This window comes from Azolla caroliniana, unplaced genomic scaffold (assembly GCF_043228905.1).
Source record: "Azolla caroliniana isolate FFs.n. ecotype wild unplaced genomic scaffold, voAzoCaro1.0.p SCAF_4, whole genome shotgun sequence".
Taxonomy (NCBI): Eukaryota; Viridiplantae; Streptophyta; class Polypodiopsida; order Salviniales; family Salviniaceae; genus Azolla; species Azolla caroliniana.
The window spans coordinates 1,718,476-1,745,040 of record NW_028230439.1 but is presented as its reverse complement, the minus strand read 5'-3'; the positions used below and the strand labels follow the sequence as shown (position 1 = coordinate 1,745,040).

General features: G+C 35.2%; 1 protein-coding gene and 3 long non-coding RNA genes across 5 annotated transcripts in view; 3 read left to right on the top strand and 1 right to left on the bottom strand.

Moving 5' to 3' along the window:
• LOC147864723 (uncharacterized) overlaps positions 1-7,916 on the top strand; it is a 90,065-nt gene extending 82,149 nt beyond the window's left edge. The window contains exon 5 of the long non-coding RNA XR_015529715.1: positions 7,858-7,916. This is a non-coding gene — a long non-coding RNA (uncharacterized LOC147864723). The remainder of the gene's footprint in view (positions 1-7,857) is intronic.
• LOC147864721 (uncharacterized) overlaps positions 1-24,135 on the bottom strand; it is a 34,772-nt gene extending 10,637 nt beyond the window's left edge. The window contains exons 1-20 of one of the 2 annotated variants that reach the window (XM_087318855.1): positions 23,922-24,135; positions 23,254-23,389; positions 22,852-22,998; positions 22,663-22,734; positions 22,394-22,465; positions 22,205-22,273; positions 21,985-22,062; positions 21,484-21,558; positions 21,233-21,304; positions 21,061-21,138; positions 20,796-20,852; positions 20,066-20,187; positions 19,453-19,587; positions 19,064-19,353; positions 18,904-18,955; positions 18,639-18,727; positions 17,926-18,071; positions 17,710-17,854; positions 17,077-17,226; positions 16,346-16,671 (exon numbers count right to left, since the gene is read on the bottom strand). In XM_087318855.1, coding sequence (XP_087174981.1) covers positions 16,498-16,671; positions 17,077-17,226; positions 17,710-17,854; positions 17,926-18,071; positions 18,639-18,727; positions 18,904-18,955; positions 19,064-19,353; positions 19,453-19,587; positions 20,066-20,187; positions 20,796-20,852; positions 21,061-21,138; positions 21,233-21,304; positions 21,484-21,558; positions 21,985-22,062; positions 22,205-22,273; positions 22,394-22,465; positions 22,663-22,734; positions 22,852-22,998; positions 23,254-23,389; positions 23,922-24,051 — 2,289 coding nt within the window. In that variant the 5' untranslated portion in view covers positions 24,052-24,135 and the 3' untranslated portion in view covers positions 16,346-16,497. Of the gene's footprint in view, positions 1-10,411; positions 10,484-10,598; positions 10,743-16,345; positions 16,672-17,076; positions 17,227-17,709; positions 17,855-17,925; positions 18,072-18,638; positions 18,728-18,903; positions 18,956-19,063; positions 19,354-19,452; positions 19,588-20,065; positions 20,188-20,795; positions 20,853-21,060; positions 21,139-21,232; positions 21,305-21,483; positions 21,559-21,984; positions 22,063-22,204; positions 22,274-22,393; positions 22,466-22,662; positions 22,735-22,851; positions 22,999-23,253; positions 23,390-23,921 lie in introns of those variants that run through there. The other variant, XM_087318856.1, reaches the window with a different exon arrangement.
• Positions 1,301-2,892, top strand: LOC147864724 (uncharacterized). The gene is made up of 3 exons (XR_015529716.1): positions 1,301-1,345; positions 1,437-1,484; positions 2,820-2,892. It is a non-coding gene; the product is annotated as an uncharacterized LOC147864724 (long non-coding RNA).
• On the top strand, positions 16,575-18,165 carry LOC147864722 (uncharacterized). The gene is made up of 3 exons (XR_015529714.1): positions 16,575-16,699; positions 17,157-17,861; positions 17,972-18,165. It is a non-coding gene; the product is annotated as an uncharacterized LOC147864722 (long non-coding RNA).
• Positions 24,136-26,565: the final 2,430 nt, after the last annotated feature.

Genomic DNA, 26,565 nt, shown 5'->3' with positions numbered 1-26,565 from the left:
TAGCATAATGTGTGCACTCATTAGTCAACATGCAGCTATAATAAGAAGTCCTAGGCACCTCCTACACATATGTCATACTATAAGTTCAATGTATGTAGTACCCTACCTAAAGGTAATCAACAGGATACTTTGATCCAAGCCATGGATCAATGATAGCCCTCACATTCCCGTTCCATTTGAGCTTTCCATTCACCTGATCAAGATTGGAGGGGTTTACATACAATCACTGTTCTTATCATACGTTTATTGTTTTTGTCTTTGGTCCTAAGCCTTGGCTAAATAATTACTAGTCTTCTTATGCCTTAATTGGTCATTTTATGTGAAAAAAGTCATTGCATGAGCTTTATAAGGTCTTATTTATTTAAGAAATGAGATCTAAAATCAAGTACCACTATAACAGAACACAACAATGCATAACAATGGACGCGGTTCCGTTCGGTTTCTTGGCCTTGAAACCAAACCAAATTGTTTAAAATTTATGAAGCCATTTAAATCGAACCGTTTATGAAAAAATTTAGAACCAAACCAAACCAGTTTATCATAAATCAAAACCAAACCAAATTTATAAACCTATAAACCTTTAAACCTTCAAAACTTTTAAACCTTTAAACCAAACCACATAAGCCGAAACCGCTAAACCGTGAAATCAAAACCAAACCGAAACCGAAAAGCTGCTAAACCATGAAATTCAAAACCGAACCGAACCGAAACCAAACCGGATCATATTATTTGAAACCAAACCAAACGGTTTATTTATCTTTGAACCAATAAACCGAAGCCATGGCTTAACGGTTAGGTTTGGTTTGAGCCGAAACCATGCCCATTGCTAACAATGCATATATCTAGAAATTTTCTTTACATGGAATTCATCTTCATTTGATTTTTTATGTTATAATACATTATGGTGTCTACTAGTTCAAATGCCATTACATATATTTTATACCTAATTTGAGTGACTAGAGAGCTCATATAGAATAAAAACAATGTAAGTGCATATATTTGTTTGAACGCTTCCTAAATACCATAAGTAAGACCTTACTCAAGCTTTAATTCACCCATGGTAATGTATTTTAAACATATACTCATTGTAGCAACATCTACAATATATAACATCATGGAATCTTATGCATTGTATACAAATTACTCAGCAATTTTTGGAAACATCCTTAAATCACTTTAAAAAGAAAGGAAGGAAAGTTCAAAAGACAAGCTAATTACCCAACCGACAAGATTATAATCCTCAATACGCTTCTGATCGATGGCAACTTGACCTGTGAGCAACTCAAGCACTACTACTCCATAGCCATACACATCACTGGCGGTGGTTAATTCTCAAAGTTTTCTGGTTAGGGTTTGCACAATATACTTTCTTTTCAACATCTCTATCTGTTTCTATGGTCAGAATATACTTTCTTCTTGTCACTTCTTGGGTCCAGGCTTACTCATTTGTTTTCATTCCGGTTTTCCCTATCAATTTACTTTTGGTAAGCATGACTTCGTTTCCTCATTTCTCATATCACAAACTTCTTTTTATGGGGTTAAGTTTTACCAATTTTTTATGCTTTTAGTTCTTCCAGTAAATGTGCCTCTGCAAACACTCATCTGTGTTTCTCTTGGTTCGTTCTTCTAAAGCCTAAATGTCACTCATGCATTCCATTTTTCACATCATCGTGAAAAAAACAGGCTTTCTTGAAGTAAACATTGGTTAAAGTTTTGGTGTTTTTCTTCAAATATAATGATGCATTTAGGGTTTTATTGAAGTAATCTCTTTGTTTGAAGAAAGTATTGATAGTTTCATCATTCTTCATTTCACTCATAGCTGTTTGCATCATCAGTCTCGTTGTTAGTGGATTAGGCGTTTTTTGTTTAAAGGAAACTTGGCTGACCTTAAGGATATTGTTAATTTTTGAGGGAATTTCTGCTAATTTGACCCTTTATTTTTCTGAAAGACAAAAATGAAAGTGATTTAAGTCCTTACTAGGAATCCAAATTTGAGATAAATAGGATAAAGATGCACAAATGTAAATTTACAAGTTCTAGCTATTCATTTATATATACTATTCAGGTTTTGGTTCTAAGTTTATGTCAAATGCAAAAAGAAGCATTAATAGATATATTTTTGTTGAAACTAACCACATTTATTATTTAAGTAATGGCAAATGCACCTTTCTCTCTCTCTCTCTCTCTCTCTCTCTCTCAGTGTCTCTTCAACCATAATCGATTTGCTAAAATTCTCTTCTCTTGAGTCTCTCCAACCCTTGGAGATATTTGACTCCTGTCTTTATTCTAAATATCTCATAGATTTGATCATTTTCATGGCACTATTTTTCGTTATAGTTTTAAATGTGGGGTTTCTGGCTTTATATTAAGATTTGAATTGAGATTCATATTATTGCTTACATACTAAGATGTGGAACAGCATACAAACAATTGCATGTGATACCTGCATATAAGAATAAATACACAGATGCATTTGTACATATATCCAGTCTTGTATGTATGCATAGGCATTCATATATTCAAGTTACTAGAAGTTTATAAAAAGGTTAAAAACATTATGGAAAATTGTTTCACATAAATTGTTAGAAGGCCAAGCTTTTGTTTTCAATTTTTGAGGTTAATGTGAAGTTTCTTGAGAAACATTTGTGCTTGTTTCAACATGTCTTTGTTCGATGGACATATCCATGTCATTGCAAAGTAAGTCTGCAGCTATATGGCAACAAGAAGAATTTTGATGTATGTGTTCTCAAAACATAATAAATGTGACCCATCGAATACCAGTTGGACTTGTATCTAAAGTCATGTAGATGAGCATGTAGGAGGTTGGAGAAGGTTCGAGGAGAACATTGGACTTCCGATTATTTGCCTATACTATGTAGGCCCACACACGCTGCCAGAGTCTTTGTAGAACTTTAAGTTGCGATCAAGAGGGGTCGAGATGGGCTTACACTCGGCTATGCGGAATTTATCAAGATACTTCATCTCAAACTTGATGATTTCGAGGATGTCTCTTCTAATCACTAGGGCATTGATATACAAGATGATAACGAGCAAGCCTTGTTGACTCCAAGCATACAGTGAGTTGTTCGATTTCAACACTTCGAAACAAATTTGGTGAAGATATTGAAATCAGGTGCACTTTGGACTTGGTTCGAGGTGGTTGTAGCATGTACATTTCTCCTTCAAGCTCCTCATGGAGGAATAACAATATCTAAGTATTCATTGATTGTACTAGCCCAAAGCGGCTAACTGGATATCAATCTCATTCCTCATGAACTACATAGTTTACACGGTTTATAATAAAGTGTGCTTTCACACACTTTGGTTTATACACACATGTGCGCATGTGTTGAGCTTATCTTTCAACAATATGCATATATGTGGCATGTTCTTATGATTGAATGAAATAAAAACCTTCACAAATTGGACCCTAACCATATGGATGATGATTGTCGTTCAAAATTAGAAATCAAGTGGTTGGAAGAATATAAAGAGGCCATTGCAAGTTTATAAATGTGGGAACAATCCTTTAAAAAATGCATGCAATCTTATTTACCATTCATCTCTCGGTTGAAGGGCCAAGGCAGAGCAATTTGGACATTATATGATTTTGTCAAACCTCTCCAAAACATCGAAAAATATGTATATTAACCTAGAGATTCATATGCTAGCATGGAAGTGCAGAGTGATATATTCAAAGTCTGGGAACTAAATTAAGCCATCAACTCCAAAATATTGCATCAAGTAGGCCTTTCTCGAATGTATAATACTTGATCTCCACACCCCCCTCATGATACACCCTATATCACATTTTAATGACAAAATGTGTTTCAAGATCTTATGTTGTGGTGTGGATCACACACGATCAACACTCATTTTTTATTAGCTTACATGCATAAGCATGAATAAATATGTGAATAGATATGGTATATACCAATCTCTACTTTCACACAGATGAATGTGAATGTATATATATGATGCATGCATGCATGCATACTGTACATACACAATGCATGCATGTCCATTGAAATCAACGTGGTTCTACTCCCAAACCATATGAATGTGTTATTTTGATCTCTTGCAAGTTGTTTGTGGTTTGAATATGAATGTATGGAGTATATGTATATACATCATGCATGCATTTTTCTGCATACAGGTTCATTGAAATCAACGTGGTTCCACTTCCGATACATATGTTATTTTGATGTCATTCAAGCTGTTTGTAGTTTGGTGGAGTCCCTTGTTCACAGGAAGAGAAGCAGTGGATGGAGGACGTACTACCATCATGTGCTCAGGAGGAGGCTGTAGCATGCTCAATATCTGCTCCAAACTTGCTGACACATCCTAGCATCAATGAAACGCCCAAATACAGGTCCATTCCTAAATTAGCCCATTCTTCCTTTGTGTGTGTGTGTGTGTGTATGTGTGTATGTATGTATGTATGTATGTATGTATGTGTGGATGGATGGAAAGATCTATGCAAGTATGCATGCATGCATGTGTGCATTTATGTCTTTATCTGCGTCTATGCATGCATCTAAACATATGTCCAAACGCATCTGTATGTCTAAATGCATGTGTGCATCTTTGCATGTATCCAGGCGAGTGTTTGGGCATATTCCTAAATGTGTATATATGTATATACTTATGTCCAAATGTATGTTGTGTATGTCTGTATTATGCTCACCTGCATTTTTGGTCTATCATTTCTGTCATATGTTGTGCATTGTATTGCAATCTCCATCACTCGTTTGTAGTCATCAACAGGATAGTTTGATCCAAGTCTTGGATCAATTATAGTCATCACATTTTCGTTCCATTTCAGCTTTCCTTTTACCTAATCTTTCATCAACAGCGGAGGGATTATATACAACCTCAGCTTTCATCATTGGTAAGAGTTTTATGTGTTAGTTATCTCTTCATTTATCACTAATTGTTCCACATATACATTTGTTTTTGGCTCTTTGGTCCTATGTCGTGAATTCTTAGACTTGTTACATTATATCTAAAATGGTAAACTGGAGACAGTGATGTATATATCTAAATTGGTTGTTATACAACGAATTCATCATGGGCCTAGAGTGAAGCATTTGATTTTATATTTTATGACATTTAGATCTCTACCAATTTTTCAAATAGCATGACATTCTAGAACTAATTGAATTGAGTGCAGTGTTGTTTTAGACTGCAAATCATGTTGCATCTTTTATTTGAACGCTTCCTAGATGTTGTAAAGTAGAGCTTTTCCAACCTTAATCCACAGCATAGTTCATGAATATGCATTTGTCATGTATTGTACCGATTTGTTTGCAGCAAACAAATTGATTAGCAATTTTTGGAAACATCCTTAAATAACTTCAAAACGAAAGGAAATTTCGGAAGCCAAGCTAATTACCCAACCGACAAGGTTATAATCCTCGGTACGTTTGTGATCAATGGCAAGTTGACCTGTGAGCAACTCAAGTAATACAACTCCATAGCCATACACATCACTTGCAGTGGTTAATTGGCGACGTAGGAAGTACTCTGGATCCAGATATCTGTAAGGTAATAATTCAAATGGGATTTTCATTAAGTCTCTCTGTGTATTGGGGACGAAAGCTATGCTTACCCAACAGTGCCTGCTGGTCTTGTTGATACATGTGTATCCATTTCAGGATTTGCCTTGGATATGCCGAAATCTGATACTTTGGCGATCATATTGTCATCGAGTAGAATATTGCTAGGCTTCAAATCTCTATGGATAACCGGAGGATTCTGGATAATGGCCAAGGATACAGAAGTCACATGCATGTTTGAATGAAAATTGTTTTTGAAGGATGTATATTCTCTTATTTGGAATTTCAATGTTATGTGAACACATAACTAAGCATTTATATAAGATTCACCTCAGTGAAGACTTGCCCATGAGACACATACTATAGATATCTCAAATAAATAATCATGATCTAAGAAATAAGATAAGAGTGGAGGAATGTTAAAAACAGATCGTAGTTCCACCACGTATATAGTGTGGATAGGTGGCAATCTTGATGAAGCATTGGCAAGAATCGTAGGCATGAATCGCAGGCATGAATGGAGGCCCAAATAAGGCTAATAGCTCCTAAAATGCTTGTACAACATTCAAGACCTTCACATGTATAATAGGCAGGAGTCACTTACAGCAAAAGTGTGAAGATATTCTAGGCCTTGAGCAATGGCCAGTGCTATCTCAAGCCTTCTATACCAGTTCAACGTTGACACATCCTTACCTGTTACATGCCATCATGATTAGCACCAACAAAGATGCATTCACGATATATTGCTCTTCAAATTGGTTTAGATGTTTCAAATTTTCAGCAAGATATTTATAATTATTATAGAATGCCTAATTCAAGGGTATGTTGTATTTGAGAAATTCCTCTTCCTTTCTAAATATAATTGCAAAGTTAGGTGTTTTTACTAAAGAGGTGGCGATGCAGATTTCCGTGTTTCATAAATTCGTAGACTAGGATCTACAACGAAGCCAACATTGAAAACAAATAAGTAAATTTGTAATATATATATTACCAAGATCCTAGTAGAGGCATCATATACAATAATATATACCTGCTCATCTTTATCATCACAAAATCCTTCAAGCTGAACGAGATGGCGATGGTGTAATCGACTAAGTAACACAATCTCATTCCGAAACTCTTTTATACCTTGAAAACTTACACCAGAGGCCCGTTTTATTGCGACTTGTTGATTATCATCGAGTTGTGCTAAGTAGACTTTTCCAAAACCACCTTCCCCTATCTCAAAATCCTTGTTGAATGATTTTGTGGCTTTCATAATCTCTTTGTATGTAAACCGTTTGACACCAGGGGGAACTTCCCAATCGCTAGTACCTTTATCTATTTCAAATGACCAAAATTTAATATATGATCTATTTCAAATGACCAAAATTTAATATATGCCAAACCATTTCTATGTCTCCTACCTTGCTTTGGTGATGAAAAAGGCTTGAACCACAAGAGTAAAGAAATAATTCCACATAAGATCATCAATGCTCCAAGCACAAGGCCAATGATTGCTTTTTTAGGCAATGCTTTTCCATCTGTACAAGAAGTTTGAGATTTTAGAGCTCATAAATAATTAAGAATTTGGTATATTTAAATATGAAGGAAGTTTGTTATTTGCTAGTTGGCACAATGTTGTTGGTTCCAAGACAGTGAGTTTAAGTTAACATGTTAGCTCTAGATGGCAAAAAAAATGTGTCTCAATATTCTCTTCCTCCCTAACTTGAATAAATGTGGCTATATTGTCATGTGTGCAAGCATATTTTCAAAGTGAATATATGAGAAGTGCAATCTTATGGAGAACAGATTGTAAAGAGCTCGTGATCCTTTGACAAGCCTCTAAAATAAATTAGCATCTTTTTATTACTTGTTTGTGTGGATTGTGGGGTAAGGATCCTAGATGTTTCTACCATATAATGAAAAAACGTACGAGGTATTATTATCGAAAAGGATGATGTTAAAACTTGAAATCTACATAATATTAAAGATACATCAAATCACATCTAAAAGGAAAGATTCCATGTGATAAAAGTAAGTAGCTTACTTGGAAATGGATCACAACTTGTATTGTTTCCGCAAGAACTTGGCAATGGATCACAACTTGTATTGTCTCCGCAAGAACTTGGCAATGGATCACAACTTGTATTGTCTCCGCAAGAACTTGGCAATGGATCACAACTTGTATTGTCTCCGCAAGAACTTGGCAATGGATCACAACTTGTATTGTTTCCGCAAGAACTTGGCAATGGATCACAACTTGTATTGTCTCCGCAAGAACTTGGCAATGGATCACAACTTGTATTGTCTCCGCAAGAGCTTAGAAATTGCTCACAACTTGTCTTGTCTCCGCATGCTTGTTTGTGAGCCCCAAAGTCTGAATCAAAGCAATTTCCGTTCCAACTAGATGGACACAAAAATGAGGATTTGTCTTATGGCTTTCACATCATTGTTTCATATATCTAGTGAAAAACGAATGAAATACCCCTGGAGTTTTCCGTTATTTTTTGAAAGCCATGAGTTATTAATTCCTTGGCTAGATCTAGGAAAATAGTTGTTTTGCTAAAAACTTACGGGCATTTGAGGAAATAAAGGAGAATTTGGGGCTATTTTTGGAGTTTGTATTTTTATAGCATTTGAGTTAAGATCCACGAACATGGTTTCAGAGTATATGCTCTTTAGAGTGCTTAATGTTTGTATGCTTTTCATCTAATTTGGAGAATCTAAAGCTAAACCATCAATTTTCAATAGTGTTTAGTTCGTGTTGCTTTGACGACAGTGGCTCTTTTTTATGGTTAAAAGTGTTATCCTTTAATTTAAGATCTTATCATTTATTAAGGGAAGATTGATGGCACAAATTTAATAGTGTTAAGTCTCTTTGATGATTAGAATTAGTATCCCTTGATTTTGGGACCCATCATTTAGGAAATTGCATTTAGTAGGTTCGCATGACTTACGTGCTATCGTTAAAGAAAGTTGGGTATGGTCCTTGTAGGAAATTGCATCTAAGGTCCCTGCAATCCATACATATCTGAAGTTTAAGAATTTTTATTCATATGAAAACTTAAAGATTTGGTTTTAAAAGGCATCTCTGTATGTATAGTTACAACTTACATATATTTGTATACATATTGTATTCTTATATTATTATGCTTACATGCGTAGATAAATATGTAGCAACATGTATGTCATATTTATATATTTACACATTTGTACACATGAATGTACATACATACAATAGTTTCTGCTTGGCTCTTACACTCTGTCAGCAGTAAGTGTGAGATATTTCATCCAGGATGGAACAACACCACTAAGCTTATTCGTATACATTCGCCTGTGTATATAATAAGATACTGTTATTTAGGTAACTTGTTATGATTGGGTTGTCAGGATTTTCTGCCCTAAATAAGAAACAATTTTTATGCATACAGTTCCCTCAAGCTTGTCATGCGTGCCCAGCTCTCAGGAATAGATCCTGTCAGATCGTTATTATGAAGGTACCTACGTACAGTTAAGAAGTGGAATAAAGTTTAAATTGCATCTTCATGGCATTAAAAACATTGCATATATATCAATCCATTCAATGGTTATGTAAAAGAATAAAATCTTCTTTCCCTATATCAAGTGAAGATTAAAAATGGTATTGAGCAAGGTTTATGTGGGATACATACAGCCTTTGCAGTTTAGTGAAGCTAGCTCCCCACTCTTCTGGTAAAGCCCCTGTGAGGTTAGTATCATGCAAACTCCTGTCGAGGAAAAGAAGACTTCAATATACATCATTTTAAATTCGATGTTTCCCGATTCAAAGTTGTGTTATTTAAAAGGCTCTAAATCTGGTCCAGCTTATAATATGCATCATTGATTGACTAATAATGATTATTAGTCACTTCATTTGGTTTGATATTAGATCAACATAATGCTTAATCGTGAAAAAGAAACTGAAGATAAACTAGAGTTGGGTAAGTCCTTCACACAAAGCCGTGTAACACAAATGCTTATTTATACAATCATACAATGAAGGGAATTATTATGCTCTAGTGAAAACATGAAGTTATTTAATGGTTTGTATGTACTTCCCCATGTTTACATGTAATCTTCTAACCATTACTTTAGGAAATGGCTTTGTAAACACCCAAATCGCTTCAGCATAGACCAATATGAAAGCCTTACTTTTTGTATGGCAACCTTTTAAATAGAGTAAGTTGTTCACTTACAAGTATGTCAAGTTGACCCATATTAAACCCCATTCTGATGGCAGTTGAGTTATTGTTAGATAAGCATTCCCCCAAGCACTTCTGTACAATGTCAGCAACAAAACACCCCATTCTTGTGAACACATATTTTGGATTACTATGACAAAAGAAAACCCAACAGAGGCATCAAATAATTTGTGCTTACAAAACAGTCAAGTGAAGAAGAGATGAAAGACTTTTGGGTAAGGATGTGAGTGTGTTATTTCCAAGCCACCTGCACAGGCAATTAGGGAAAAACATTAATCTCTTTCTCTCCCTCTCTCTCGCTCTCATATATATATATATAGTATGTATGTATATTGTTTTCTTCGATTATCTAATTGGAACAACTAGTGAGCGCAGCTTATTGGGCTCACAATTCTTGGAGGTTGGATAAGGCAGATATCCCTTCTGGAACTGCACCTTGGAAGAAGTTGTTGGCAATGCACCTGAAAAGAAGTGTCAAAGACTTTTTACATGGTAATGCATGTTGTCTTTATTTTGTTGTGTCTTTCAAAACGGCATACAGACTTTGTGAATTCCTTCATGTATTGTTGTACATCAGATTGCATGCTTCATGTCAATGTGATCACCAATTGTGTGGATGGAGAAATCAAGACAAATTATCAAACCACGTACAATTCTATGAGTTGTTTTAAGCTTAGTATGTCGTTTGGAAATTCTTGGCTGAATGCATTCCAACTTAAATTCCTGCAATATGTAAATGTAATGTAAGAAATTACTAGTATAGAGTAATGAGTTGCAAGTTCGTTAAAAAAACAGAATAAGAGCTGGTCCATATTGTTTTCTGAAAGGGAGAACATACAAGTCATGTAATTGTGTCAACATAGATATCGATGGCAAAGGACTTGTCAGGAAATTGTTTGATAGATCCAACGATGTCAATGCCGTAAGGCTTGCAAACGAATCACTCGGTAATGTCCCTTGCAATCCAAATTGTGCCATATTCCTAAAATGAAGTTTAAATATTCATGATGATCGTAATTAGAACGCAATCAATGATAACTACATGGCAAGTTAGCATTTGTTAACTCTTGTAATAGATCATAATTAGCACTTGCAAGACCTGATTATCATTAACTAGAGTGCATAATTAGCAGTAATGAAATATACAACATACTTTGCATTAATGAAATATACAAAATTAACATGAATATGGCATCATTAGCATTTATTGAGAGGTAAATGGAAAATTACGGAATAATTACAGAGCTTTAACACGATTTAAGGAGGAGCATGTGACCCCGGTCCAATTACAAGGATTGGATGCAGAACTATCCCATGATGATGTGTTGGACCCTGAACCCCCGACTGCAGTCTTAATACTCAGGAGTGCTTGAACTGTAATTGATGTAAGCAATCAGTTGATTTAGATTATTAAAAAATAATGCTCTCAACAAATTAAATCTAGTAGCCAATGGGATTAATAAAGACCAAATTATGAAGAGAAAGTACGGACTGAATGATGGATCAATTTAATGGTGACAAAGTAGGGATCAAGTGATGGATCAAATTGAGGATAAAGTAAGGATCAAATTGAAGAATAATAACAGTCTATCCAACGAAGAATAGACGAGGGAATGATACCAGATCAAATGAAGAACAATCAGAGATGCAATGTAAAGTAGCAAAGATGGAAAGAAACGAGATTGTGAAGAAAGATCGTTGCTAGATACAAACAATTTCTATAGTGATGCTGAAGATTGATTATGGATCAAAATTCAAATGGAGAATAAGTGAGGAAAAAATTGAAAGTAATTGAAGGATATATCTGAAGAATGATTCTTAGTATCAAATAAAAGATACTTAGGTATCAAATCGAATTTATCTGTGGAGCGTAGGTTGTTAATAAACAATGTTGGCATCCCGAAACTTGTAATTACCTTCATTGTTTTGAGCTTTGACATGGGAATGTTGGGGAAGAAGAAGAATCAGAAGAAGCAGAAGAATGAAAGAGAAACACGCATAAATTGGTATGATCTTCATGATGTGGTGATCATGGGGTTTCAACATGAATGAAGCAGGGTTTTGTTTTGATTATTAAGAGATTTGGTTTAATTAACTTGGTTGAAGCTGATAATGAATGATTAGGTAGCTGTGCAGAAGAGGAAAGCAGTGATCAAACTTCCTAGGAACGTTCAAAAATACAAAACCAAAACTCCACCATTGATTGATTGTTTGAGGACAAATCCCCACCATTGATTTGTAAATTTATGTACAAAGACATCATCAGTCTACTGTTCGTGTGAATGGGTCTTCAGGCATGTCCCATCCATAATTTATGTAAGTGGATAAAGGAGGACTAATTCAATACTCCTTGGTCCATGTGACATATTTATGTTTTCGCCATGTTCCATTCATAATTAGGTTTAGGACCAATGTAAATCAACATATTACATACATTTGAAAACACTGTGAATAATTGAGATAATTGCAACCTTGAACACAATATTGCTGATGATGATGATGATGATAAGGAGGAACCAAGTCCACCAATACAGTATTAACTTGTGAGGACAAATCACAACTTGATGTACGATGTGATCGATATCTTTAATAGACTCAACGGGAAAAAATGGAAGGACATGAAAAATGAGATGGAGACTGAAACCAATGTGAGAACTTTGTCGGATATATTCACTCTTCTCATACAGTTATTCAGAAACAGAAGAACACGGATTCTGATCCTTAGAACATAAAATGTCAAAAGTTTTTTTTGTTGTCAATGTTTTTTGCTCTTGAATTTTTCATGTGTCAATGTTTGCCGATGGTGACTATGCAGACATACAGATGAAGCTTTGAATTACATAAAAGTATTCAAACCTTTAATTTAAATGATGTCGACTGTAATGTACTTTATATGTGATAATGATGCACACACACATAAGAGTAGGAATACGCTCCTTGTTCCAGGCTCAGCTACAATCTTATGTCTTTTTGGCGTGTCCCACTCATAATTAGCTTTATGACCCCAATGTTTAAACACTATATATGATGATAAGGAATAATTATTATCAAAGTCCAATGAATTAACCATACCACATTACATATTTTCTGAGTTTTTAGCAGAGTGGGCTTACCATTTTGATTATTGGTGTAGTAAATAGAGATGTAAGATGCGTAGGAAATGGATCAATTACTGGTGTGTGATGTGTTTCATAAAACATATCATTGGAGGTGTCAATTATAATAGTTTATAGTTAAATGCCTATTATAAGGTGTAACCTATCAACAAGTGTTCTCTGTTCTTCCGTACGTTTCTAGAGTTAGGGTTTGCATTGTAGGGGTATGCTTTATATTCTAGAGTTCCATCTGTTTCTAGGTTTAGATTCTAGGGGGGAAAGTTATGGTTTTGTCTAATTCTTTTGTTTTGTTCGTGACTTTTGTTAAAAGTTTATAGGGTTATTGTTCACTTTTGGACGGACGGATCAGACTCAATTGCTAAGTTTAAAGTTAGGGTTTGCACTATGTATATACTTTGTTTGCAGAATATCTTCCATCCAATATCTGTTTCTAGGAAGGAAGGGGATCCCCTTTCTAAGGCTTATGATGGCACTGTTTACCTTTACTCATCTGTGTTTCGCTTGCTTCGTTCATTCTGCTACAGCCTAAAATGGCACCCTCTCATCATGCATTCCATTTCTCACATCATCGTGAAAAAAACAGGCTTTCTTGATTGAAGTAAACATTGGTTAAAGTTTTTTGTATTTTTCTTCAGAATATCAACCATACATTGTTTGAAGAAAATATTGACACAGCTTCATCATTCTTCATTTCACTTGGTAGCATAATGTGTGCACTCAATGGCTGTTTTGCATCATCAGTCTTATTGTTAGTTAGTTTGATTAGGCCTCATTTTTTGTTCCAAAGGAAACATGGCTGCCTTAAGAATACTGTTAACTTTTGGAGGAATTTCTGCTAATTTTTCATGTAAAAGGTAAATTAGCAATCAAGTGGTCAGGAAAAATATAAAATGGCCATTGCAAGATTACAAATGTGGGACCAACCCTTAACAAATGTGGGATTCTTTTATCGTCTAATCAAGGGTTAGACATCATATAATCTTGCACTTTATACGACTCAAGTCTTTTTGATCCCTTGGTCTTGCTTTCTTTCTTGATTACTCTTTTTTACCATGTCTAAATAGTGGGTACATGGTCAACAAGGTCCTTACACTCATGTTGTGAGAAGGCCCTGTTCGGCAAGAGTCAACATGCAGCTATAATAAGAAGTCCTAGGCACCTCCTACACATATGTCATACTATAAGTTCAATGTATGTAGTACCCTACCTAAAGGTAATCAACAGGATACTTTGATCCAAGCCATGGATCAATGATAGCCCTCACATTCCTGTTCCATTTGAGCTTTCCATTCACCTGATCAAGATTGGAGGGGTTTACATACAACCACTGTTCTTATCATAGAAGTGTAACTTTATATTATTATGTTCTTTACATTTAGGTTTATCACTAATGGTTGCCACCTATACATTTATTGTTTTTGTCTTTGGTCCTAAGCCTTGGCTAAATAATTACTGGTCTTCTTATGCCTCAATTGGTCATTTTATGTGAAGAAAGTCATTGCGTGAGCTTTATAAGGTTTTATTTATTTAAGAAATGAGATCTAAAATCTAGTACCACTATAACAGAACACAACAATGCATATATCTCGAATTTTTCTTTACATGGAATTCATCTCCATTTGATTTTTTATGTTATAAGACATTAAGGTGTCAACTAGTTCAAATGCCATTACATATATTCTATACCTAATTTGAGTGACTAGAGAGCTCATTTAGAAGAAAAACAATGTAACTGCATATATTTGTTTGAACGCTTCCTAAATACCATAAGTAAGACCTTACTCAAGCTTTAATTCACCCATGGTAATGTATTTTAAGCATATGCTCATTGTAGCAACATCTACAATATATAACATCATGGAATCTTATGCATTGTATACAAATTAATCAGTAATTTTTGGAAACATCCTTAAATCACTTTAAAAAGAAAGGAAGGAAAGTTCAAAAGACAAGCTAATTACCCAACCGACAAGATTATAATCCTCAATACGCTTCTGATCGATGGCAACTTGACCTGTGAGCAACTCAAGCAATACTACTCCATAGCCATACACATCGCTGGCGGTGGTTAATTCTCAAAGTTTTCCGGTTAGGGTTTGCACAATATACTTTCTTTTCAATTCCTCTATCTGTTTCTATGGTCAGAATTTATTCAATTACTCTTCTTGTCACTTCTTGGGTGCAGGCTTACTCATTTGTTTTCATTCCCCGTTTTCCCTATCAATTTACTTTTGGTAAGCATGACTTCGTTTCCTCATTTCTCATATCACAAACTTCTTTTTGTGGGGTTAAGTTTTACTAATTTTTTCTGCTTTTAGTTCTTCCAGTAAATGTGCCTCTGCAAACACTCATCTGTGTTTCTCTTGATTCCAAACATACAGTGAGTTGTCGGATTTCAACACTTCGATATAAATTTGGTGAAGATATTGAAATCAGGTGCACTTTGGACTTGGTTCGAGTTGGTTGTACCATGTACATTTCTTCATCAAGGTTCCCATGGAGGAATAACAATATCTAAGTATTCATTGATTGTACTAGCTCAAAGCGGCTATCTGGATATCAATCCCATTCCTCATGTAACCACATAGTTTACATGGATTACAATAAAGTGTGCTTTCACACACTTCGGTTTATACACACATGTGCTCATGTGTTGAGCTCGTCTGTCAACAATATGTATTATGTATATATATGGCATGTTGTCTTATGATTGAATTAAATAAAAACCCTCACAATTTGGACCCTAACCTAATGGATGGATGATGATTATCGTTCAAAATTAGAAATAAAGTGGTTGAACTTGCAAGAATATAAAATGGCCATTGCAAGATTATAAATATGGGAACAATCCTTAAAAAAATGCATGCAATCTTATTTACCATTCATCACTCGCTTGAAGGACCTGGGTAGAGCAATTTTGGACATGATATGATTTTGTCAAAGCTCTCCAAACCATAGAAATATGTGTATATTAACCTAGAGATTCATATGCTAGCATGGAAGTCGAAAGTGATATATTCAGAATTTGGGAACTAAAGTAAGCCGTCAACTCAAAAATATTGCATCAAATAGACCTTACTTGAATGTATAATAGGTATGAGAACCACAAATATCTAGAGACAAGTAACACAAAAAATGACATGAACTTGAAGGAACTCGATGATCTTGGACATTTCCATGCAACTACTTGGTCTCCACTTTCACCTCATGATAACTCGAACTCACATTTTAATGACAAAATGTCTTCCAAGTTCTTATGTTGTGGTGCGGTGCACACACAATCAACACTCAATTCTTTATTATCTTACACGCATAAGCATAAATAAATATGTGTATATATATGGTATATACCAATCTCTACATGCACACATGAATGTGAAAGTATGTTGCATATATATATATATATATATATATATATATATATATATGCAACATGCATGCATGCATACTGTACATACAAAATGCATGCATGTCCATTGAAATCAACGTGGTTCCACTCCCAAACCATATGCATGTCTTATTTTGATCTCTTGCAAGTTGTTTGTGGTTTGAATATGAATGTATGGAGTATATGTATATACACATCATGCATGCATATTTCTGCATACAGGTTCATTGAAATCAACGTGGTTCCACTTCCGATACATATGTTATTTTGATGTCATTCAAGCTGTTTGTGGTTTGGTGGAGTCCCTTGTTCACAGGAAGAGAAGTGGTAGATGGAGGTACTACCATCATATGCTCAGGAGGAGGTTGTAGCATGCTCAAGATCTGCTCCAAACTTGCTGAGACAGCCTGGAATCAATTAAACTCCCAAATACAGGTCCATTCCTAAATTAGCCCATTCTTCCTTTGCATGTGTGTGTGTGTATATGTGTATATGTGTGTGTGTGTGTGTGTGTGTGTGTGTGTGTGTGTGTATATGTATGTGTGTGCGTATGTATCCATGGATGTATCAGTATGTGTGTATAGATAGATGGATGGATGCAAATATGCATGCATGTATATGTGCATTTATGTGTATCCAAATTGTCTTTGTCTGTGTCTATGCAAGCATGTATACATGTCCTAACGCAACTATATGTCTAAATGCATGTATCCAAACCAGTGTTTGGGCATATTCCTAAATGTACATATGTATATACACGTATGTCCAAATGTATGTGTATGTTTAAATGCATATGTGTGTCTTATGCTCACCTGCATTTTTGGTCTATCATTTCTGTCATATGTTGTGCATTGTATTGCAATCTCCATCACTCGTTTGTATTCATCCACAGGATAGTTTGATCCAAGTCTCGGATCAATTACAGCCATCACATTTTCACTCCATTTGAGCTTTCCTTTTACCTTATCAACAGTGGAGGGATTATATACAACTTTGCTTTCATCATTGGTTAGAGTTTTATATGTGTGATTTATCTCTTAGTTTATCACGAATTGTTCCACATATGCATTTGTTTTTGCCTCTTTGCTCCTATTTCGTGAATTCTTACTCTTGTTACACTATGTCTAAAATGGTGAACTGGAGGCATTTGATTTTGTATGTTAATAAGACATTAAGATCTCCACAAGTTTTTCAAATAGCATAACATTCTAAAACTAATTGAATTGAGTGGAGTGTTGTTTTAGATGTTGCATTTTTTATTTGATCGCTTCCTAGATGTTGTAAAGTAGAGCTTTTCCAACCTTAATTCACAGCATAGTTCATGAGTATGCACTTGTCATGTATTGTTCCGATTTGTTTGCAGCAAAGAAATTGATTAGCAATTTTTGGAAACATCTTTAAATAACGTCAAAATGAAAAGAAAGTTTGGTAGTGAAGCTAATTACCCAACCGACAAGGTTATAATCCTCGGTACGTTTGTGATCAATGGCAAGTTGACCTGTGAGCAACTCAAGTAATACAACTCCATAGCCATACACATCACTTGCAGTGGTTAATTGGCGGCGTAGGAAGTACTCTGGATCCAGATATCTGTAAGGTAATTATTGAAATGGCATTTCCATTAAGTCTTTCTTTGTATTGAAGGCAAAAGCTATGCGTACCCAACTGTGCCTGCTGGTCGTGTTGATACATGTGTATCCATTTCAGGATTTGCCTTGGATATGCCGAAATCTGATACTTTGGCGATCATATTGTCATCGAGTAGAATGTTGCTAGGCTTCAAATCTCTATGGATAACTGGAGGATTCTGGATCCATAATGTCCAAGGATACAGAAGTCACATACATGCTTGAATGAAGATTGTTTTTCAAGGATATATATTCTCTTGTTTGGAATTTCAATATTATGTGCACACATAACTAAGTATTTATATAAGATTTGCCTCAATGAAGAGTTGCACATTAGATGCAAAGTATGGATATCTCAAATAATTAATCATGATCTACGAGATATGATAAGAGTCACGGATGAAAATGAAAAATCGATCATAGTTCCATCACGTATATAGTGTGTGGATAGGCGGAAATCTTGATGAATCATTGGCAAGAATAGAAAGACATGAATCATTGGTACCCTGGTGACAAACAATGCCGGAGAAGACACATTGGCAGGCAAGTGCAAATGGGAGCATTTGGAATGGACATTGGAATGGAGGAGTGACTAGAATGAGGGTACCAGCTCACGTGTGGGTGTTCCAATTCTTTGGAGGAGAGAGAGAGAGAATGGAGGCCGAGAAAAGGCTAATAGGTCTTAATAGTGCTTGTACATTATTCAAGACTGTCACATGTATATTAATTAGGCTGTAGGAACTTACAGCAAAAGTGTGAAGATATTCCAGGCCTTGAGCAACGCCAAGTGCTATCTCAAGCCTTCTATACCAGTTCAAAGCTGATGCATCCTTATCTGTCACATGCCTCCATGATTAGCACCAACTAAGATGCATAAACGACCAATTGCTCTTCAAATTGATTACATAAGATGTGTTTACTTTTCAATAGAAGGTCTAATTCAAGGGTATGTTGTATTTGAGAAATTCCTCTTCATTTCTAAATATAATTGCAAAAGTTAGGTGTTTTTACTAAAGAGGTGGCGATGCAGATTTCCGTGTTTCATAAATTCGTATAGGAGGATCTACAACGAAGACAACGTTGAAAACAAATAAGTTTGTAATGTTAACTCAAGCTCTTAGATATATATATATACCGAGATGGTAGAAGCATCATACACAATAATACATACCTGCTCATCTTTATCATCACAAAATCCTTCAAGCCGAACGAGGTGGCAATGGTGTAGCCGACTAAGTAACATAATCTCATTCCGAAACTCTTTTATACCTTGAAAACTTACACCAGAGGCCCTTTTTATTGCAACTTGTTGATTATCATCGAGTTGTGCTAAGTACACCTTTCCAAAACCACCTTCTCCTATCTCACAATCCTTGTTGAATGATTTTGTGGCTTTGATAATCTCTTTGTATGTAAACCGTTTGACACCAGGGGGAACTTCCCAATCTCTAGTATCTGTATCTATTTCAATTGACCAAAATTCGATTAGGAAAATATGCATTAGGTATACATATTTGGAGAAACTTTGATCGTTATGAGCTTATATATGGTTTGTTAAACCATTTCTATGTCTCGTACCATGCTTTGCTGTTGAAAAAGGCTTGAACCACCAGAGTAAGGAAAATATTCCACATAAGATCACCAATGCTCCAATCACAGAGCCAATGATTGCTTTTCTAGGAAATGTTTTTTTCTCTGTACAAGAAGTTTGAGATTGAAGTGCTCATTAACGATTAAGAATTTGGTACATTTAAATATGAAGGAAGTTTCTTATTTGCCAAACATGGAGTTTCTTCGATGATCATTGGCACAAAGTTGTTGGTTGCAAGACGTTGAGTTTTAAGTCAACATGTTAGCAATAAATGTGGATATATTTTCATGTGTGCAAGCATGTTTTCAAAGTGAAAATACAAGAGAGGTGCAATCTTATGGAGAAGAGATTGTAAAGAGCTTGTAATCCTTTGACTAGCCTCTAAAATAGATTAGCATCTTTTTATTACTTGTTTGTGTACATGTGAGGAAAGGATCCTAGATGTTTTCACCATATAATGAATAAATGTAGTAGATGTTATTATCGAAAAGGATGATGTTAAAACTTGAAATCTACATATTAAAAACTCATCAAATCGCATCTAAAAGGATAGGTTCCATGTGATAAAAGTAAGTAGCTTACTTGGAAATGGATCGCAACTTGTATTGTCTCTACAAGAACTTAGAAATTGCTCACAACTTGTGTTGTCTCCGCATATTTGTTTGTGAGACCCAAAGTCTGAATCGAAGCAATTTCCTTTCCAACTGGATGGACACAAAAATGAGGATTTATCCTATGGCTCTCACATAATTGTTTCAAACATGAGCATTGGTTCATATATCTCGTGAAAAACTACTGAAATACCCCTTGAGTTTTCGATTATTTCTACAAATCCATGAGTTTTTAATTCCTTGGCTAGTTCTAGGAAAATAATTGTTTTGCTAAAAGGATGTTAAGGGCATATGAGGAAATAAAGGAGATTTTGGGGTGCTTTTTGGAGTTTGGATTTTTATAGCATTTAAATTAAGATCCACGAACATGGTTTGACAGTATATGCTCTTTAGAGTGCTTAATGTTTGTATGCTTTTCATATAACTTGTAGAACCTTAAGCTAAACCAACAATTTTCAATAGTGTTAAAATTGGTATTGCATTGATTGCATTGTTATCCGTTAATTCAAGATCTTATCATTTATTAAGGGAAGAGTGATGGCGCGGGTTCAATAGTGTTAAGTAGATATTGCTTTGACATGCAATGGCTCTCTTAATTGATGATTAGAAGCGTTATCCCTTGCTTTAGGGCCCCATCATTTTGTAGGGGAAGAGCAATGGGCCTTGTCGGAAATCACATTTAGTAGGTGCGCATGACTTACGAGAGATTGTACAAGAAAGTTGGGTATGGTCCTTGAAGGAAATTGCATCTAAAGTCCCTGCAATCCATGTATGAAGTTTAAGAATTTTTAATCACATGAAAACATAAAGATTTGGTTTTAAAAGGCATGCATCTATGTATAGTTACATATATTTGTATACATATTGTATTCTTATATATTATGCTTACATGCGTAGATAAATACGCTACCAACACGTATATTATACATATGAGCGTACATACTATAGGTTTTGCTTGGCTCTTACCATTTGTCGATACCACTCAGTGTCAGATATTTCATCCAAGATGGAACAACGCCACTCAGCTTATTCGTGGATATTCGCCTGTGTATATAATAAGATACTTCTTTTAGGTAACCAGTTATGTTTGGGTTGCCATGATTTTTGGCCTTTAATAAGAATCACTTTTTATGCATACAATTCCTTCAAATTTGTCATGCGTAACCAGCTCGTGGGAATAGATCCTGTCAACTCATTATTATAAAGGTGCCTACATACAGTTCAGAAGTAGAATAAAGTTTAAAAATTTGCATCTTCATGGCATTAAAAACATTGCATATATATATCAAACCATTCAATGGTTACCTAAAACAATGAATTATTCTTTCACAACATCAAGTGAAGAGGAAAAATGGTATTTATTGAGCCAGGTTTATGTGGGATACATACAGCCTTTCCAGTTTAGTGAAGTTAGCTCCCCACTCTTCTGGTAAAGTCCCAGTGAGGTTAGTATCATGCAAATTCCTGTCCAGGAGAAAAAGACTTCAATATACTTCATTTGAAATAATATCTATCCTGATTCTAAAAGACCCTAAATTTGGTCCAACTTATAATATGTATCATTTATTGATCAGTAATGAAAATTTAGTAGTCACTTGATTTGGTTTGAAATTAGATCAACATATTGCTTAATCCTGAATAAGAAGCTGAAGATAAAGTAGAGATGGGCAAGTCCTTCACACAAAGCCGTGTAACATAAATGCTTATTTAGGCAATTATGCAATGAAGAGAATGAATATGCTCTCGTGACAACATGAAGATAAATGGTTTGTATGTACCTCCCCATGTTTACATGGTTTGTAGGCACCCAAATCCCATAAGCATACACCAATATGAAAGCCTTGCTTTTTGGTATGGCAACCTTATAAAAAGAGTAGGTTGTTCACTTACAAGTATGTCAAGTTGACCCATACACCCCATTCTGCTGGTAGTTGAGTTATTTTTAGATCAGAATTCCCCCAAGCTGTTCTGTAAAAATGTCAGCAACAAACACCCAATTCTTTCAAGCACATACATACAATCGACATATTTGGATTACACATCTAATATTGAAATTACTCCCTATGACAAAACAAAAACCCAATACAGGCATTAAGTAATTAGTCCTTACAAAACAGTCAAGTGAACAAGAGAAGAAAGACTTTCAGGTAAGGATGTGAGTGAGTTATTTCCAAGCCACCTGCAGAGGCAATTGAAAAAAGTATATTATATATACATATAATATAGGATGTATGTATGTATATTGATTTCTTCGATGGTTTAGTTGAAAGAAGTAATGAGAACAATGAATTGGGCTCACAATTCTTGTAGGTTGGATAAGGCAGATATGCCTTCTGGAACTGCACCTTGGAATCTGTTGTTGGACATGCGCCTGAAAAGAAGCGAAGACATTTTTTCATGTTAATGCATGCTCTCTTTATTGTGTTGTGTCCTTCAAAATGGCTGTATAGCGGTATATATTAGATTGTGCATGCTTTTTGCTATATTGTCAATGTGATGACCAATTAACCGAACTAAAATCAAGATAAATGATCGAAAAAGGTTTCGTAATCAAGAACAAAAACTTACAATTTCACGAGTTGTTTTAAGCTTAGTATGTCGTTTGGAAATTCTTGGCTGAATGCATTCCAACTTAAATTCCTGCAATATGTAATCATAATGCAAGACATATTTAGTATTAAAGTAATAAGTTGCAAGTTCGTAAAAAAAAACTGAATAAGAGCTGACCTATATTATTTTCTGAAAGGGAGAACATACAAATCATATAATTGTGTCAACATAGATATCGATGGAGGCAAAGGACTCGTGAGCAAATTGTTTGATAGATCCAAAGATGTTAATGCCGTAAGGCTTGCGAATAAATCACTCGGTAATGTCCCTCGTAGACCAAATTCTGACATATTCCTAAAATAAATTTACAATAGTCATGAAGATCATAATTAGAACACACTCAATGTTCACTACATGGCAAATTAGCATTAGTTAACTGTAGTAATAGTCTATAATTAGCACTTGCAAGACCGGATTATCATTAACCAGAGGGCGTAATTAGCATTAATGAAATATAGAACATACTTTGCATTATCGAACAAGAATTAACTTGAATAGGGCATAATTAGAATTTATCTAGAGCTTAATGGATCATGAAGAAGCAATTACAGTGATGTAACACGACTGAAGGAGGAGCATGTGACCCCGGTCCAATTACAAGGATTGGATGCAGAACTATCCCATGATGTTATTATGTTTGACACTGAACCCCCGACCACAGTCTTAATACTCAGGAGTGCTTGAACTGTAATTGATGTAAGCAATCAGTTGATTTAAAATGTTACAAATTAATGCCCTCAACAAGTTAAGTGTATGTAATTGGGTTAATAAAGATCAAATTATGAAGAGAAAGTAATTAGGATTGAATGACAGATCAAATGGAGACAAAGAAAGGACTGAATGATGATTCAAATGGAGGAGAAAGTAGGGATCGAATGTAAGAATAGTAACAGATCTGATGAAGAATAAATGATGGAATGACTGGCCAATCAAATGAAGAACGATCACAGTTGCAATGAGGACTGGAAAAGAATGGAATGAAACGGAATTGTGAAGAGAGATGATAGCTAGATACAAGCAAATTTCGATAGTGAAGCTGAAGATTGATTATGGATCAAAATTCAAATGGAGAATAAGTGAGGATAGAATTGAAAGTAATAGAATGAGATATCGGAAGAATAATTCTTAGTATCAAATAAAGGATGCTTAGGGAGCAAATCGAACTGATCCGTAGAATTGTTAATAAACAATGTTGGTATCCAGAAACTTGTAATTACCTTCATTGTTTTGAGCTTTGACATGGGAATATTGGGGAATAAGAAGAAGAAGCAGAAGCAGAAGAATGAAAGAGACACACACATAAATTGGTATGATCTTCATGATGTGGTGATCATGGGGTTTCAACATGAATGAAGCAGAGAATTTGGTTTCATAAGAAATTTGGCTTAATTATCTTCATTGAAGCTGATGGTAATTAGGTAGCTGTGCAGAAGAGGAAAGCAGTGATCAAACTTCGTAGGAACGTTCAAAACTCCACCATTGATTGTTTGAAGACAAGTCCCCACCATTGATTTGTAAATATGTACAAAGATATCATCAGTTTACTCTTCGTGTGAATGGATCTTCAGGCATGTCCCATCCATAATTTATGTCAGTGGATAAAGTAGGACTAATTCAATACAATCCTTGCTGCAAGTGACAATTTTATGTCTTCGCCATGTCCCATCCATAATTAGGTTTAGGACCATAATCAACATATTACATACATTTGAAAACAATGTACCACCACTACATGTTACAATAATTGAGATAATTGCAACCTTGAAAACAATATTGATGAGGATGATAAGGAAGAACCAAGTCCACCAATGTATTTACTGGCGAGGACAAGTCACAAATTGATGTACGATGTGATTGATATCTTTAATAGACTGCATTTGAAGAAAAAATGGAAGGACATGAAAAATAAGATGGAGGGTCTTTGTAATGGAGGAGACTGAACCCAATGTGAGAACTTTGTCGGATATATACACTCTTCTCATACAGTTACTCACAAACAAGAGAACACGGATTCTGATCATTGAACATAAAATGTCAATGTTTTTTTCGTCAATGTTGAATTTTGTATGTCAATGTTTACCGATGGTGACTATGCAGACACACACACATGAAGCTTTGAATTACATAAAGTATTCAAACGTTCAAAATGGTGTGGACTTTAATGTATTTTATATGGGACAATGAGAGTAGGAATACAGTCCTTGTTCCAAGTTCTACAATTTTATGTCTTTTGGTGTGTCCCACTCATAATTAGCTTTAAGACCCCAAACCTTGAACATGACATGATGGTAAGGAATAATTATCAAGCCCAATGAATTAACCATACCACATTATATATTTTCCAGAGTGTGGGTTGGGTTTGAGTGTTTGGCAGAGTGCGCTTACCATTTTGATTATTGGTGTAAGATGCGTAGGAAATGGATCAAATTCTGGTGTGTTGTGTGTTTCTTATAATGTATCTTTGGCGGTGTCAATTATAGTTTATAGTTAAATGCCTATTATAAGGTGTATGTAACCTATCAACAAGTATTCTTAGTTCTTCCCTACGTTTGCAGAGTTAGGGTTTGCATTCCAGGGGTATGCTTTATATTCTAGAGTTCCATCTGTTTCTAGGTTTTGGGTTTGCATTCCAAGGTTTAGATTCTAGGGTTAAAGTTAGGGTTTGGTCTAATCCTTTTCTTTTAAAGTCAGTAATACCAGTCTATAGGGTTATTGTTCACTTTTGGACGGACGGGGGGCAGATCATTTGCTATGTTTTAAGGTTGACTCAGCTTGTTTTGTTCTCAAAATTTTCCAATTAGGGTAGGGTTTGCACAATATACCTTATTTTCCAGTTAGGGTTTTGATCTTCCATCCAATATCTGTTTCTAGGAAGGAAGGGGATCCCCTGTCTAAGGCTTATTATGATTGCTCTGTTTTGTTTTTACTCATCTGCGTTTCGCTTGGTTCGTTCATTCTGCTACAGCCTAAAATGGCACACTCTCATCATGCATTCCATATTTCACATCATCGTGAAAAAAACAGGCTTTCTTGATTGAAGTAAACATTGGTTAAAGTTTTTTGTATTTTTCTTCAAACATAAATCATAAAACATTTAGGGGCTTTTATTGAAGTAATCTCTGTGTTTGAAGAAAATATTGACACAGCTTCATCATTCTTCATTTCACTTGGTAGCATAATGTGTGCACTTACTCAGTAGCTGTTTTGCATCATCAGTCCTATTAGTTAGTTTGATTAGGCCTCCTTTTTTTGTTCCAAAGGAGACTTGGTTGCCTTAGAATACTGTTAACTTTTGAGGAAATTTCTGATAATTTGCCATGTAAAAGGTAAATTAGAAATCAAGCGGTCAGGAAAAATATAAAATGGCCATTGCAAGATTACAAATGTGGGGCCAACCCTCAATAAAACGCATACAAGGTGTTGTGTTTTCCCTCCTCATGGCAGAATGAAGTCCAAATGATATTTGGGCGTTTGACTCGTGTGACCCGAAAGGCCGAAAAAGGGCCGGAAGGCCGAAAGAAATATGTATAAGGATGAAAGTTGAAAGTATCCATATATAAGTGAAGCCAAGTTAAGGCACATATAGATAGTAAGATAGATAGAAGACAACAAAAGGGAGAGTTGTGTGTGAAGATCTTGTAGGTGTAGTGGCGTCGAAGTTTGATCTGCCCTGATTGACGACCATACGAACTCTGAGTGAGCAGTGACTTACGGGTTGTTCGTGCCATCAAGAAGCTTACATCTAATCGTTGGATTGTGGTTTCTTGTCCTCCAAATCAGGTTCTATTGTCTTGTGTTTCCTGTTTTGTTTTGTTGTTCCATCCCTCTTGTTGGATAAAGACCGTTACCAAGGTTGCTGCC